We start from the raw sequence: 15,663 nt of genomic DNA, 5'->3' as shown, positions 1-15,663 counted from the left end.
GCATAGAACCACCATTCCCCGTTGCTAAGAAAAGCCTAATTCCTCCCATTCTGCTTTTAAAAAATAGAAAATTACGTGTACATCTGTATATACCTGCAGACATGCATCTACAGCTCTCTGTGTGGAGATTTTTTGTTGTTGTTGTTCTTAATCTTTCACTGCTGCCAATGCGTTAAAAAAGAACTATCTCAACAATGTGGCGCTATTAGATGTGTGTGTTTGGGCTTTTCCAATCTGATCTGTGATCCTGGATATTGATGTACAAACTCTACATATCTTAAGTTGCTTTGGGAAAACAAAACCAAGGCACTTTGGATAAATAGTAGCTCTGTACTTGCCCTTGTGTGCTCTAGGAGTAGATAAATGGTATATAAATCAAACCCTTGCTTGGACAAATAAATGTAATTCGGGTTATCATCTTAGTGGCTTCTAACAAAGAGGAAGTAGATAAATTACTAAGTCAATAACGGCTAGGATAATAACATTTTACAGATAGGAAATGCCATTCTCTTCATCTGTGAGGAGCAACTAAGGGTTAATACCCAAATTTGTAACTCTTTTTTTAATGGTTATGGAGAATAGGGAGGGTTGGACATGACTGAAAGCCTGATGACCACAGGGATGAAAATTGTCAATCATCTCGGTCAGAGGGAGGGGAACTATGACTCCTTTCTGACTTGTGAACTTCAAGTCCCAGAATTCCTGAGCCAGCATAGCTGGCTCAAGGATTCTGGGACTTGAAGTCCACAAGTCGTAAAAGGGCCATAGTTCCCCACACCTGATAGATCAGACGTGTCAAACACAAGGCCCGGGGGCCAGATCCGGCCCGCAAAGTGTTTTCATGTGGCCCGTGAAGCCATCCTGGAAACAGTGAGGGAACGGCCCCCACTGCCTTGGCCCTGGCCCAGAGACCCTCCTCCTGCCAGAGACCCTCAGATCTGTCCCACTCCTGCCCAGGCCCCCATAGGCACCCTTGATGCGATCGATGTAGAGCTGGCCACGCCCACCCAGTAGGCCATACGCACTCTAGTTACGCCCACCCAGTAGGCCACGCCCACCCAGGCCACACCCACCCGGCCCACTGAAGGCAACTGCAATGCTGATGCGGCCCTCAATGAAATTGAGTTTGACACCCCTGTGATAGATCATTGGGTTATCCCAAAGGTACTTCTCAAAAGGCAACTGGAGTTTTTTGTTTTCCTCCCCCCCACCTTTTTATCTAAGAAATGAAGAAGCTTCTTGGATGAGAAGCAAAACATTGTACGTTCGCTTTGTAAGGGGGGAAAAATCCAAGAAACTCCATTTGCCTTTTCAAAAGCACCTTTGGATCTCTTTCAACGGGGATAGATTGAGGTGGCAGCTGGCCATGCTTCACATTCATCTCCCTAGCTTCCCCCATCACTTAACTTTCATGCCTGAATTAGTGTGCAATTTGACTGTGTCCCTGATTCCCCGTATTTCATTTCTGTTTCTTAGAAAGAAGAACAAAAAAAATTTCCTAAGGTTGTGGAGCTCAGGAAATCAGGACCTGCAGTCACTAAGGTAATCTCACTTTGAACCAGATTGCTCAACTGGGAATGGGAGCCAAGAGACGGTCGTTGGGACAAGCTGCAATGCGTGTAACTCCATCAAGATAACTATGTCAGAGACCTTTCAAGTTTCTGAAAAGGCTGGCAGTGGTGCTAAGAGACTATAGTTATGCAGGTAGTCCTTGACTTATGACTACAGTTTCTACTGCTAAGCGAGACAGTTGCTAAGGGAGTCATTTTACAACTTTTCTGGCCACAGTTGTTAAGTGAATCACTGCAGTTGTTAAGTTAGTAAGTAACAGGGTTGTGAAGTGAGTCTGGCTTCCCCATTGAGTTTGCTTGTCAGAAGGTCGCAAAAGGGGATCACGTGACGCCGGGATGCCTACAACTGTCATAACTATGAGCCAATTGCCAAGCATCCAAATTTGGATCATGTGACCGTGGGGATGCTGCAGCGGTTGTAAGTATGAAAAAGGGATTGTAAGCCACTTTTTTCAGTGCCGTTGTAACTTGGAATAGTCATTGAACGAATTATTATAACTCGAAGACTATCTGTAGTCACTGTCTCTATGACCCCAGACCATGTGCTTTCCAGAAACATAAGACCAAGGGGTCACCAACCCCCAGTCCGCAGCGTACTAGCAACCGAAGCAAAGCCCCATCCACAGAATGCAGGCATCACACAAAACCACACCCTCTTCCAGTCCACGGAAAAATCTCTCCACGGAATTGGTCCCTCATGCCCAAAAGGTTGGGGGCGCTTTATTTATTTATTTATTTATTTATTTATTTGGATTTATATACTGCCCCTCTCCGAAGGGACTCGGGGCGGTGTACAGGGCAATTAAAACGCTATAAACAACACAATGTATAAAATTAAAATGAGATTAAATCAAATAGCCCTAAACAATAAACACATTCTAAAATTTAAAATTTTTTAAATTTAAGATCTAAAATCCCAATCCCTCAGTCCAGGCCGGCAAGTTCAAATAGCCAAGTCTTCAGGTCGCGGCGAAACGAGCGAAGGTCGGGAGCCATCCGGAGCTCAACCGGAAGCTGATTCCAGAGGGCAGGCGCGCCCACAGAGAATGCTCTCCCCCTGAGGGCCGCCAGTCGACATTCCCTGACCGACGGCAACCTGAGGAGGTCCTCTCTGTGGGAGCGCACAGGGCGATGGGAAGTTAACGCCGGCAAGAGGTGCTCCCGTAAATAGCAGTGCTTTAGTAGACGCATTGCTCACCACTACTCAAACACCTTCCACTGCTACACTTTTTAAAGCCAAAACTACTTTTGCTAGTCATTGGCTGCAACTTACTAAAATTAAAACTCCCATTTTCCTGTCAGGCAGGGCTCCACTGGTTTAGCTCCCATTTCCTCCCAAGGAAGGGATGGCTCCTTCATCTGCACACTGAACAAGAGAGGGGTTACATTCTCACAATGTGCAGAATCCCACCGTTCGCACCATACAAGTACATTGAACTAACGAGAGGGGGGCTGCCTGCGTACAACTCACTCGTAAACCCAAAGATTAAGACTTTGCAAACTTGTAGGAACGCAATCACTAGGTGGTTAACTAGCTGAGCTAAATTAGATGTAGTTAAAATGTATTTTGGAAATACACTCTGGTCTGTTGGTAGGATACCGAGTCAAATGTTCATGGGGTGTTTTTTTTTTTCAGAAGAATCTGACTTTTAGAGGAGACATCTCCTAAATGAGGAGGCATCCATCTATCCCCTTTTATTTATGTCCAGGGCTAGGAGAAATTGTTTTTTTGTCCAGAACTAGATTCCTTGCAGAGTGCTGTTGAAAAGAAGCCAAGAGCTCACAGAGCCTCAGGGCAGCAAATTGGAAGCCCTTACGACAAGAAAGAGAGTGCCCTAGGGACCTAGATAGGGTATGCGAGCTTGCAACATTATAACTCTTAATGGGTCTACATTTACTGTAATTTTATTACCTGATTTGAATGCCCACTATGTTGAAGGAACCTGAATGTGCTTTTAGAGCTACAGATGGTTTCCTGAATGGATCTCGTTTTAGAGGAGAGTCCAAGATAAGTACTGTCTCTGTCGGCCCTCCCCACTTTATTAAGCATCCAGATTGTGGGACTAAAACTCCCCATCATCCACAGCCACAGGTGAGCAGATGGAAGGCTTGCTGCACCAGATTCACAGGGAGTCTGAAGGCTGCAAAGAAGACGAGAGAGGTCCTTATTCAGCCAGCAGCTATAGCAAAGACGAAAAGAACCGGCAACCTATAGCATCCAGAGCCCTGCAAATTTGAAACCATTTCTCTTTATTGCTAAGGGCTGTATGGGGTAGAAACAGGACAGTGAATGAATGGCATCACTAAAGGGGACAGTAATAGCATTCCACTTGATTTTCCTGTTTGGGGAGGATTGACCAGAAATTATTCTATTGCTTTTCAAAGTTTGCAATCGATTTTCTGGTTTGGAGGTCTCTGCAAAAAAAGACAACTGCTGGGCTGCGCCTGATCCTTGAATTGCCTCTCTTGATGTCAAGAATAACCTGGATGTTTGGCTGCAGAAGAACCAGATAGGGCCCCAAGAAGACCCGTGGAGTGGATGATTAAATTCCTGTGACCGAAGCATGAAGTCTTTCAGCCGTAGAAAGTGAAATCAAAGCTCTGCAGATCCAACAGCCAACTAAGAAGAAAAAGGAGGAGGAAAAGATATAGGGTAGGGTAGGGTAGGGTAAGGTAGAAATAGAGTAGAGTATAAAGCCGCATAACAGAGTGAGCGCCTGTTACTCGTCCCAGCTTCTGCCAACCTAGCAGTTCGAAAGCACGTAAAAATGCAAGTAGAAAAATAGGGACCACTACGGTGGGAAGGTAAGAGCGTTCCGTGCACCTTTGGCGTCTAGTCATGCCGGCCACATGACCACAGAGACGTCCTCGGACAAGCGCTGGCTCTTCGGCTTTGAAACGGAGATGAGCACCGGCCCCTAGAGTCGGAGACGACTAGCACGCATGTGCGGGGGAACCTTTACCTTTATAATAATAATAATAATAATAATAATAATAATAATAATAATAATAATAATAATAATAATAATAATAATAACAACAACAACAACAACAACAACAACAATAACAACAACAACAACAATAACAATAATAATAAGAAGAAGAAGTTGGAAGGGACCTTGGAGGTCATCTAGTCCAACCCCCTGCTCAGGCAGCAATGGATGTAAACTAGTCAAGGAGAGAAGCAACCTAGAACTAAGGAGAAATTTCCTGACAGTTAGAACAATTAACCAGTGGAACAACCTGCCTCTAGAAATGGTGAATGCTCCAACACTGGAGGTTTTTAAGAAGAGACTGGACAGCCATTTGTCTGAAATGGGGGTTTCCTGCCTGAGCAGGGGGTTGGACTAGATGACCTCCAAGGTCCCAACTTATTATTATTATTAGTAGTAGTAGTATTAGTATTATTAGTCCAACCAGCTTGTTGCTGATCCTCTTCTTCTCTTTCCTTTTACTTTTTCCAGCATCAGAGCCTTCTCCAGAGAGCTAGGTCTTCACATAATGTCCCTGAAAGAATAGCTCCATGTTATTCTTGCATTATTTGCATCACAGACTAATAGGATAACTCTTACTAACATTCTTTGGGCAAAGACCTCTTGTCTCTCACATCTGATTTCCAGTTCCAATCAATCAGAATAGAGCTAAAAGGGACCTTGGAGGTCTTCTAGTCCAACCCCCTTCTCAAGCAGGAGACCCTACACCATTTCAGACAAGTGGCTGTCCAGTCTCTTCTTTAAAACCTCCAGTGATGAAGCACCTACAACTCCTGAAGGCAAAGCTGTTCCACCGGTTAATTATTCTCACTGTTAGGAAGTTTCTCCTTAATTCCAGGTTGCTTCTCTCCTGGATTAGTTTCCACTAATTGTTTCTTGCCTTGCTGTCTGGTGCTTTGGAGAATAATTGGCCCCTTTCTTCTTTTGGCAGCCCCTCAAAACTGAAATACGGCTACCATGTACTTCTTTTCTCTAGACTGGCCATGCCCAATTCCTCATATGTTTTAGTCTCCAGGGCTTTAATCATCTTAATTTCCAGTCACTCATTTTTGTTCTCTCTTCAGGCCAACTCCCGAGGAAGCCCAAGAATGGGCAGAATCTTTGGAAAAACTGCTACTACACCCATGTAAGTTTACACAAGTGACTCGTCAACCTTTTAAAGGGATTGTTTGACACACAGTTTATAGATTTCCGGGTGTCTTTTTCACAGAATGGTGTTTGAAAATTAGAGGGTTAGTCATCCTGAGAACCTTTGTTTATTCCAGATGGTTTCTTGGCACTATCCCAGCCTGCTTAATGATAATGATAATCATTAACGCCGATTCCCAGAATTCCAACCGGTAGAGAGCACAGGCAAATATGTAAACAAAAGGCATTTTCATAAAAATGGTCCGGTCCTTGCCAAATGAATTAAATCCTGTTTTCCTCAGAATCCAGCTTTCTCAGATGTCCTGTGGGACATGGAGAGAGATGTCCAAATTAGTAAAGGAACAGTCCAGCCTGCAGCAGAGCAAAAAGCAGTTGGAGTGGCCAAATTCCGATCAAGCAGCTTATTTGACAGGACATCCACCCCTATTCCCTCCTGGGATCTTCTTTAGGTCAAGATTCGGTGACTACCTTATTCCTAGGAACAGGACTGATGGCCAACAAACATGTTGCTTTATGAACTCCTTGTTGTCAGGTCTGGACGTGATGTGAACTTTAGTTCTCAGGGATCTGCAGACCATCACGATGGGTCTGGAAGAGGGGAATAAAATCATTTAGAGCTCTGGTTCATACTGGTATAACATACTGTTATGACTTTCTTGAGCAGGGACATGTTTTGGCTATGATCTAGGACAGGAGTCTTCAAACGTGGTGTTCTGTACCAGCCTGCTACCGGCCCTGCAGAAAAGGCAGGCACAACCCCTTTACAAACGGCAAGAGGCTGGAATTACGCCTGCCAAATTTATAGCTACAAAAACAAACAAGACACGAACCAAGAAACAGGAGCTTTAAGAAACAGGTACTATCCAAGCGGTTGCCTTCAGCAAACCAGCCCTCCCACACATTCCCCTTATATAGAGTTCAGGGCGTGGCTTCTCTCTGCCTCCTTCCGAGGAGCCCCATTGCCTTCCTCTGTTTACTCCTAATTGACTGCCTCCTGCGTCGGGCGTCCTTGAACAGGGCCAGCTGTGGGTCATCTTCATCCACGCTGTCAGGCTCACACAGCTGGGTCTCCGTGGTGACCAAGTGGGAGGGGCCTGGCTGAGGGCTCTCATCAGCAAGATCTTCAACCCCCTCAGCAAGGTCTTCAACACCCCCCTCCTCCTCCTCTGAGTCGTCCGACCCAACTGCCGAACCCACAGGCTGACCCTGAAGCACAACACGTGGCCCTTTGATGACTTGTGGACTTCAACTCTCAGAATTCCTCAGCCAGCCATGCTGGCTGAGGAATTCTGGGAGTTGAAGTCCACAAGTCATCAAAGAGCCAGGTTTGAAGACCCCTGATCTAGGAATTGCTGAGAATGCCCCCTGGCTTCTCCTTGGCTATAACACACTGCAGAGCTAGAAGAAAAGCTTCCTTCTCTGGATTGAACTATAGCTCCCATCATTCCCATCCAACAGTGCTTTTGGCTATAGTTGGAAGTCATTGTAGTTGAACATAACTACAGGTCATCCTCAACCTTCAACAGTTCACTTAGTAACCGTTCAAAGTTACAGCCTGAAAAAAGTGGCTTACGACCGTATTTCACACTTACGACCGTTGCAGCATCCCCGGGGTCACGTGACCAAAATTCGGACGCTTGGCAACTGACTCATATTCATGACAGTCACGGTGCCCCGGGGTCAAGTGATCTTCCTTTGCGACCTTCTGACAAGCATGGTCAACGAGGAAGCCAGATTCACGGAACAACAGCAGTACTAAGTTAACAACTGCAACAATGGTGGCAAGGAAAGCCATGAAATGGGGCAAAAGTCCCTTAACAACTGTCTCACTTAGCCACAGAAATTTTGGGCTCAATTGTGGTTGTAATTCGAGGACTACCTGTAGTGAGATTGACAAAAGCTATTATAGCTAATAGCTGTCCTCATACGCTTGTTTTTATTTTATTTTTTTCCCTTCTTCTGGTAGCTTAATGTTGCAATATAAAATCCCAAATGACACAAGTACTCTCTAATAAAAAAAATAATCATAACCCTTAGTGGAAAAAATAAAGCATAAATATCTGTATAAAGAGGCTCATTATTAAATATCGTTCTCTCTGTGCTAGGGCGGTTTTTAAGGGCAGCATCTGCAAATCAGATTTTTAAGAGCTCATCATTCATAGAACAATACATCATTTTCAACAATTATAGGAAATCAGGTATTCAAATAGCAATCTGCTGTGCCTATCTCTATACCAAGGGGACGGGTGGCTCAGTGGGTTAGGACGCTGAGCTTGTCGATCGGAAGGTCGGCAGTTTGGCGGGTCGAATCCCGAGTGCCGTGTAGCAGAGTGAGCGCCTGTTACTCGTCCCAGCTTCTGCCAACCTAGCAGTTCGAAAGCACGTAAAAATGCAAGTAATAGGGACCACTGTGGTGGGAAGGTAACAGCATTCCGTGCGCCTTTGGCGTCTAGTCATGCCGGCCATATGACCACGGAGATGTCCTCGGAGAAGCGCTGGCTCTTCGGCTTTGAAACGGAGATGAGCACCGGCCCCTAGAGTCGGAAACGACTAGCATGCATGTGCGGGGGAACCTTTACCTTTACCTTATCCCTATACCAGGGGTAGGCAGCCTCGGCTCTTTTATGACTCATGGACTTCAACTCCCAGAATTCCTGAGTCAGCATAACTTAGCTGACTCAGGAACTCTGGGAGTTGAAGTCCATGAGTCATAAAAGAACCGAGGTTGCCTACCCCTGCCCTAGGGTATAGTGTAAGATGCTTCTCAAAATTCAGAGGGGCATTTCAGGTGAATTTGTTGTTTCTGGAATTTCCCTGCTCATTTCTTTTAAAAAGTGTTGCGTCTTCGTGGCAAGAGATATTTTTTTTAAAAAAAAAAGTCTACGGATAGTACTCGGGTTACAACCACAATTGAGGCCAAGGTTGCTTTTGGTAAGTGAGACATTCATAAAGTGAGTTTTGCTCCATTTCATGGCCTTTCTTGCCACAGTCATTAAGTGAATCACTGCAGTTGATAAGTTAGTAACCCGGTTGTTAAGTGAAACTGGCTCCCCCATTGATTTTTTTGTGAGGTCGCAAAAGGAGATGGCGTGATCCAGGATACTGCAACCGTCATAAATATGAGACATGCCAAGGTCTGGATTTTGATCACGTGACCAAGGGGATGCTGCAACGGTCGTAAGGGTGAAAAACGGTCATAAGTCACTTTTTTCCCGTTCCGTTATAACTTTGAACAGTTTCTAAATAAACTGTTTTAAGTCAAGGACTATCTGTACTAACATCTCCTTTCCTAAAACATCCACTAATCCGTGCGATAAACTGCAGAATTTATTCCAGGTGGAATTAACAGAATTTCTAAAGGTTTTATGTAAAAAGAAAAGAGGGAAAGATTTCAATAAATTATTTTGGTCTGTTCATCTCCGCGTTATAGATGGTCGAGCCGCTTTTCATGCTTTCTTGAAATCAGAATTCAGCGAAGAGAACTTGGACTTCTGGATGGCCTGTGAAGATTATCGAAAACTCCGAGGATGTGACAAACTCCAGGATAGTGCAAAAAAGATTTTTGACCAATATATCACGATCCAAGCTCCAAAAGAGGTAAGGGGGTATTAAGGTTTCCTTTGGATTTGTAGGCTCATTTGTGAAATGGGATGCATTTGTTGGAGAAAACCATTATTCCTCATTTTGCTTTGTGTTTTTCCCCTTATATTATCAATACAAGTATGGTGTAACAGAGTTGGGAGGGACCTTAGAGATCTTCTAGTCCAACCACTGCTCAAGCAGCAGACCCTATGCCAGTGATGGCGAACCTTTTAGAGACCGAGTGCCCCAAAACCACCCCGCCCCTCCTACCTGCCCCCGCTCCGCCTCCACTCCGCCTGCCTGACTGCAAGGCTTCCCACCGCCACCACGGCCTGCCGCAGATCGCCCAGGCAGCCCTGCAGCGCCATGGCGGCCGTGCCCTCCGCCTGCACCCCACAGCATCATCTGCGTGCAAGGGGGCGTGAGGGAGGAGTCTTGTACCTGTCACCTGGCTGCTATGTCCTTGGCTGCACTGCTCCGCACGGGTCGGGCCCAGCGGCGACACTCCTCTTGGGGGGGGGGAGCTGCTGGTGAGGAGGGGGCTGCGAGGGGAGATGGGGATGGGGTGATGGTGCGCGTGCCCACAGAGAGGGCTCTTGAGTGCCGCCTCTGCCAGGCGCACCATAGGTTTGCTACTACTGCCCTACGCCATTCCAAACAAGTGGCAGTCCAATCTCTTCTTAAAAGCCTTCAGTGTTGGAGCACCCATAATTTCTGAAGGCAAGCCATTCCACTGGTTAATTGTCCTCACTGTTAGGAAATTTCTCCTTAGTTCTATGTTGTTTCTCTCCTTGGTTACTTTCCATCCATTGCTTCTTGTCCTGCCTTCCGGAGCTTGACTCCCTCTTCTTTGTGGCAACCCCTGAGATATTGGAACACTCCTATCATGTCACCCCCTAGTTTTTCTTTTCACTAGACTTGTTGTTGTTGTTGTTAGCTGCAAAGTTGTGTCCAACCCATCGCGATCCCATGGACAACGTTCCTCCAGGCCTTCCTGTCCTCTACCATCTTCTGGAGTCCATTTAAGCTCACGCCTACTGCTTCAGTGACTCCATCCAGCCACCTCATTCTCTGTCGTCCCCTTCTTCTATTGCCCTCAATCTTTCCCAGCATTAGGCTCTTCTCCAGGGAGTCCTTCCTTCTCATTAGGTGGCCAAAGTATTTGAGTTTCAGCTTCAGGATCTGGCCTTCTAAAGAGCAGTCAGGGTTGATCTCCTCTAGGACTGACCAGTTTGATCACCTTGCAGTCCAAGACATACCCAGTTCCCGCAACCGTTCTTCATATTTTTTTTATCCTCTAGCCCCCTAATTATCTTTGCTGCTCTTTTCTGCATGCATGCATGCGTGAGTATTGCTGCATATTTTATAGGCATCACAAATCTTCGTATTCATCGTTTGAACAGATTTTTTTTTTCTTATTCTTTTCTTACAAAGTTTTTTCCCCCCTCTTTGTACTAATCCAGACAAAATGGGTGTGTCTCTACCAGGCCAAATACCACACAGAACAAATCTCATATATTCATGCTGGTGGACGATCATATTGAACTCGCTTTTTTTTTGGTAGTGTTTTATCAAGATCTAGTTCGAAAGCTGGAAAGGAAGGGATGCCGATGAAATGAAAATATGCAAAACTGTATGTCCTTCACAGTGGTATGATGGAGGAGGTGTATGCATTTCCTCACTGGTTTTTCTGAAACATACTGATAGCCCCTGGGCTCTGCTGTTTAGCAAAGATTAGCAAAGAGGAAATCAGAGAATGAAGTTAATAATCAAACTGCTGAACTAATCTCAGGACTCTTATTTAGTCGAAAGTTGCAGGACATCTAACTGCTTTTCTTGGCCTTGTAACTGCAGGACATACAGGTAGTCCTCCCCTTATGACGTTGATTGAGCCTTTGTTTTCAGTCCTAAGTTATGACGATAAGCCGATCACACCACATGATCATGCCTCATTTTACGGGGTTGTGGGTTTTTTTTGCAGTGGGTCATTAAGCGAACCTGGCAATCATAAAGCAAGCATCGCAGTCGTTAAAAGAATGCTGTGGTCATTGAGCGAGTTCGTTTTTCAGTACGAGGCATTTTTTTTTTTTTGGCCAGAAACCAGAAATAAACATCGGTTTCCAGCAAAAACATAAAATGTTAAGGTTAAGAAGTATGAAATATAAATAAGTAAGTAAGAACACAGCAAAAATGTGATACATTCACATGATTGCTGGGGGGGGGGGGGTTAAGTGGGCATTGGAGCTTCAAATCCAGGTTGTAAGTAGCTTTTGGGGGTGGGGTCTGTTGTAACTTTGCAACGATTGTGAGTCGAGGACTACTTGTTTGTATGTATGGAATGATCCTGGATATTCTCCTTTTGACTGAAATACGCAGTAGGAGCTGTGGAATAATTTAGCTCATATCTCACACTGGGTCTGCTATTTGCTTTGTTTAGTTTGGAATTAGTATTATGTAAATCCACCCCACTGTGGTTTATTTAACACACCACGACCATACAAACCATTGTAGGGTGATGTGCAAATTTAGCCCATTGTTCATTAAATATGATATGAGGAACTAATGGAAATTAATGAATCTGTTAAGAAACAACAAAGGAAGTGTATATGCTGTGCATTATTTCTAGACTAGACTAGACTAGAACAGAACAGAACAGAACAGAACAGAACAGAACAGAACAGAACAGAACAGAATAGAATAGAATAGAATAGAATAGAATAGAATAGAATAGAATAGTAGAGTTGGAAGGGACCTTGGAGGTCTTCTAGTTCAACCCCCTGCTCAGGCAGGAAACCCTGTACCATTTCTTAAAAGCTTCCAGTGATGGACTACCTACAACTTCTGAAGGCAGGCCATCTCATTGATTAACAGAATAACCGAGTCAGAAGTAACCTTTTTGGAGGTCTTCTAGTTCAATCCCCTGATCAGGAAGGAAACCCTATACCATTTCAGACAAATGGCTGTCCAGTCTCTTCTTAAAAACTTCCAGTGTTGGAACATTCACAGCTTCTGGAGGCAGGTTGTTCCACTGGTTAATTGTTCTTACTGTCAGGAAGTTTCTCCTTAGTTCTAGGTTGATTCTCTCCTTGACTAGTTTCCATCCATTGCTTCTTGTCCTGCCTTCAGGCACTTTGGAGAATAGCTTGACTCCCTCTTCTTTGTGGCAGCCCCTGAGATATTGGAACACTGTTATCGTGTCCCCCCTCGCCCTTCTCTTCATTAAACTACACATACCCAATTCCAGCAGCCGTTCCTTATATGTTTTAGCCTCCAGTCCCCTGATCATCTTTGTTGCTCTTCTCTGCACTGTGAATTCTCTGAATAATCTACGGGTGAAGTAGTCCTTGACTTACAACCATTTGATTATCAACATTTGAACTTACAATATGCGCTAAAATAAGTGACATAGAACTTGCATTACGCCCATCGTAGCATCCCCCACAATTGCATGATCAAAATCCGAGTGCTTGGTAACCAGCATGGACCTGTGATGATTGCAGCATCCTAAGTGCCACATGATCATTATTTGCAACCTTCCCAGGGGGGTTCCAGCAAGCAAAGTCAATAGGGGAAGCCAGTTTCGCTTAGCAACCTCACGATTTACTTAGGAAGTGCAGTAATTCACTTAACAATCGTAATAAAAACAGTTGCAAAACTGGGCACAACTCCCCTAAGAGCCGTATTGGTTAGCAACAGAAATTCTGATCCCAGTTGTGGCTGCAAGTCAAGGACTTAGCATTTATTTATTAAAACTCAGTATCCATTGTGATCAGGTTTCTAACTTTTGAACTCACGACATCTTGTTTCAAGCCCCTGAGGGGATTTTTTTTCCTGCTACTGCAAATAAGATTTATTCGTGTTTAAACAAATCACAGCTGCAGCCACTTTTAACAAACTGCATCACTGTCTGGTTTGGTGGCAGCAGCGCCTCAGATAGGAAGTCCATACAGAGATTGGTAAGGACAGCTGAGAAGATCATAGGAAGCTCACTCCCTGGTATTCAGGATGCTGCATGTAAGAGCTTGAAGCATTGTTAGAGACCCCCACACACACGCACTTTACGGTTGCTCCCCTCTGGGAGGAGGTTTCGAAGTATTTATAGCAGGACTACCCGATTCTGTAATAACTTTGTTCCCTATGCCATCTGTCTGGCAAACTTGCAAGATCTGTTTTTCTCGCCATGCACATGTATACGTAACCCAAGCTAGACTGTTTTGTTTCTCTGGGTCATGTCATATATGTGGGTGTATGCGTAATTCTGCATCTACTTATTTATTTTTGTCATATTTATCTACTGTATATCGGAGGCGGTGACCCTTTGAGAGCCGTATGCCACGAAATTTCATTTTAATGTATGCCGATTAGTGTACATTCAAAGTGATAATAAAAGTTATTATTCTATTCTATTCTGTGTTCCATGTAGATAACCATTTGCATCTTGTTGCAGGTGAACCTTGATTGTCAGACCAGAGATGTTACCAACCGGAACATTTTGCTCCCCACCCGGTCTTGCTTTGACCAAGCCCAAAAGAGGATCTTTGGGTTGATGGAGAAAGACTCATATCCTCGATTCCTTCGTTCCCTTGTCTATCAAGATCTGGTACAGCCTGATAAAGAGCAGCCGAATGGCCCCTTGTAAATCTGCACTATTTGCCCTTCCTCTTCTTTTGAAGCCAACCTAACAAAGGAGACACTTGGAGACGGCTTTGCTGTTCAGGATATGGACACAAGCCAAGACAGTTTAGGAGAAATGGCCTTTGGCCTTTGTGCTACTCTGTTGAGATGGTGAACCTGTCCCATTCATAAACATTATGGTGGGTGAAAGAGATGGTGGCAAGTTGGACTGTTGCTCATTTGCCATTGAGAGGTGGCTTTGAAGGCTCCTTGGTGCTCTCTCAGCTTGCTTGTTGACTTACGGACGTTTCATTACCCAAACTAGGTAACATCATCAGTGCTAGTACAAGCGGCATTTCTGGACATCAGTAAAATATTAGGATTCTAGGATGACAGGCAAAATTGTGCATATTTTGTTTGTATCAAAACAAACGAAAGCAACTTTATGTTGGGGCATATAAAGCTGGGTGGTGCCTGCACTGATGCTGGCGTACAACTGCTCAGGTTGGAAAATGAAATGGGTTGATTGCCTAGTGCAGTGGTGGCGAACCTTTTTGAGACCGAGTGCCCAAGCTGCAACTCGAAACCCACTTATGCATCGCTGGGTGCCGGGGGCGTGGCCACCGAGTGGGCGATGCTCCAGTGACCTGATCCGGGTGTCGGGGGCCTGCAAAATCGGCTGTGGGGGGGGGGAGAGCAAAATCGCTCTGCAGCCCTAGATCTGGGCAGCAGAAGCGTTTTGCAGGCCTCCAATGCCCAGATCGGGCCGCTGGAACATCGTAAAATGATCGGCCGGGGGTGGTGGTGGCACGAAATCGCTCTGGAGGCTTACCTAGATTCGTACTGCAGCTGCCTCCACCATCCAGCCCAGATCTGCCCAGCTCTTGCAGCTGCTCCCTGACTCTCAGTGCAGAGAGAAAGAGAGCAAGAGCGCAGGAGCATGTGGAGAGGGGACAGGGCAGCCTGGCCCTGCCTCCCTCTTGGGTGATGGCGTGCGTGCCCACAGGGACGATTTCGTGTGCCGCCTGTGGCACGCGTGCCACAGGTTCGCCACCCCTGGCCTAGTGTATTTATATGTCTGTTTAAGCTTGGTCTCCTATTTCACCAAGGTCTTAGAGAAGAGTGTTTTCCATTCCCTGTTGTTATAGAAATATGTGGGATTGAAGTTGGCGCCTTCATGTGTTTGTTACTCTCAATGTGTGAAATTAGGCATTTTAAAGACTGCCTAGGAAATGTATAGAAAGCCAAAAATGGGGCATCAGAGCATGAAACACCTAACATTTCACAGATTTCCTAGGCAGTCTATGCAACGCCAAAAGGCAAACTGGCAAAATGTAAAATGCTCCCACTGAAAAGCCATTCTGGGCTTCCTTATTGCACCAGGTGGGTCAATAATGGTGTTTTTCTTTGGTTTATTTTTTCAGTAGGAAAGTCCTGTACTTTATTTTGCATTTCTTCTTTCATTTTCATATATATATTTTTTCAATAAAGGGTTAGGATTAGGGTTAAGTACGAAAAGAGTGTCATGAAAAGGGCTAGGGTTAAGCCTTTTCATGGCACTCTTTTCATACTTTGCCTAAATAGCTCTTGTCTATTGAAGTCCATGAGTCATAAAAGAGCCGAGGTTGCCTACCCCTGCCCTAGGGAATTTATACAGGTAGTCCTCGACTTATGACTGTTTAGCGGCCACTCGAAATTAACAACAGCACTGAAAAAAAGTGACTTAATGGCCATTTTTCACACGACCGTTGCTA

At 45.0% G+C, this 15,663-nt stretch overlaps 1 protein-coding gene across 2 annotated transcripts in view; it reads left to right on the top strand.

The window, feature by feature from the left end:
• Window positions 1-15,444, top strand: part of LOC310634345 (regulator of G-protein signaling 3-like) — a 46,374-nt gene extending 30,930 nt beyond the window's left edge. For both annotated transcript variants that reach the window (XM_083352641.1, XM_083352640.1), the window contains exons 4-7: window positions 1,477-1,542; window positions 5,629-5,690; window positions 9,144-9,310; window positions 13,743-15,444. In XM_083352641.1, coding sequence (XP_083208767.1) covers window positions 1,477-1,542; window positions 5,629-5,690; window positions 9,144-9,310; window positions 13,743-13,934 — 487 coding nt within the window. In that variant the 3' untranslated portion in view covers window positions 13,935-15,444. The remainder of the gene's footprint in view (window positions 1-1,476; window positions 1,543-5,628; window positions 5,691-9,143; window positions 9,311-13,742) is intronic.
• Window positions 15,445-15,663: the final 219 nt, after the last annotated feature.

This window comes from Vipera ursinii, assembly GCF_947247035.1.
Source record: "Vipera ursinii genome assembly, chromosome: 2".
Taxonomy (NCBI): domain Eukaryota; kingdom Metazoa; phylum Chordata; class Lepidosauria; order Squamata; family Viperidae; genus Vipera; species Vipera ursinii.
This window is presented reverse-complemented; position numbering and strand designations above follow the sequence as displayed.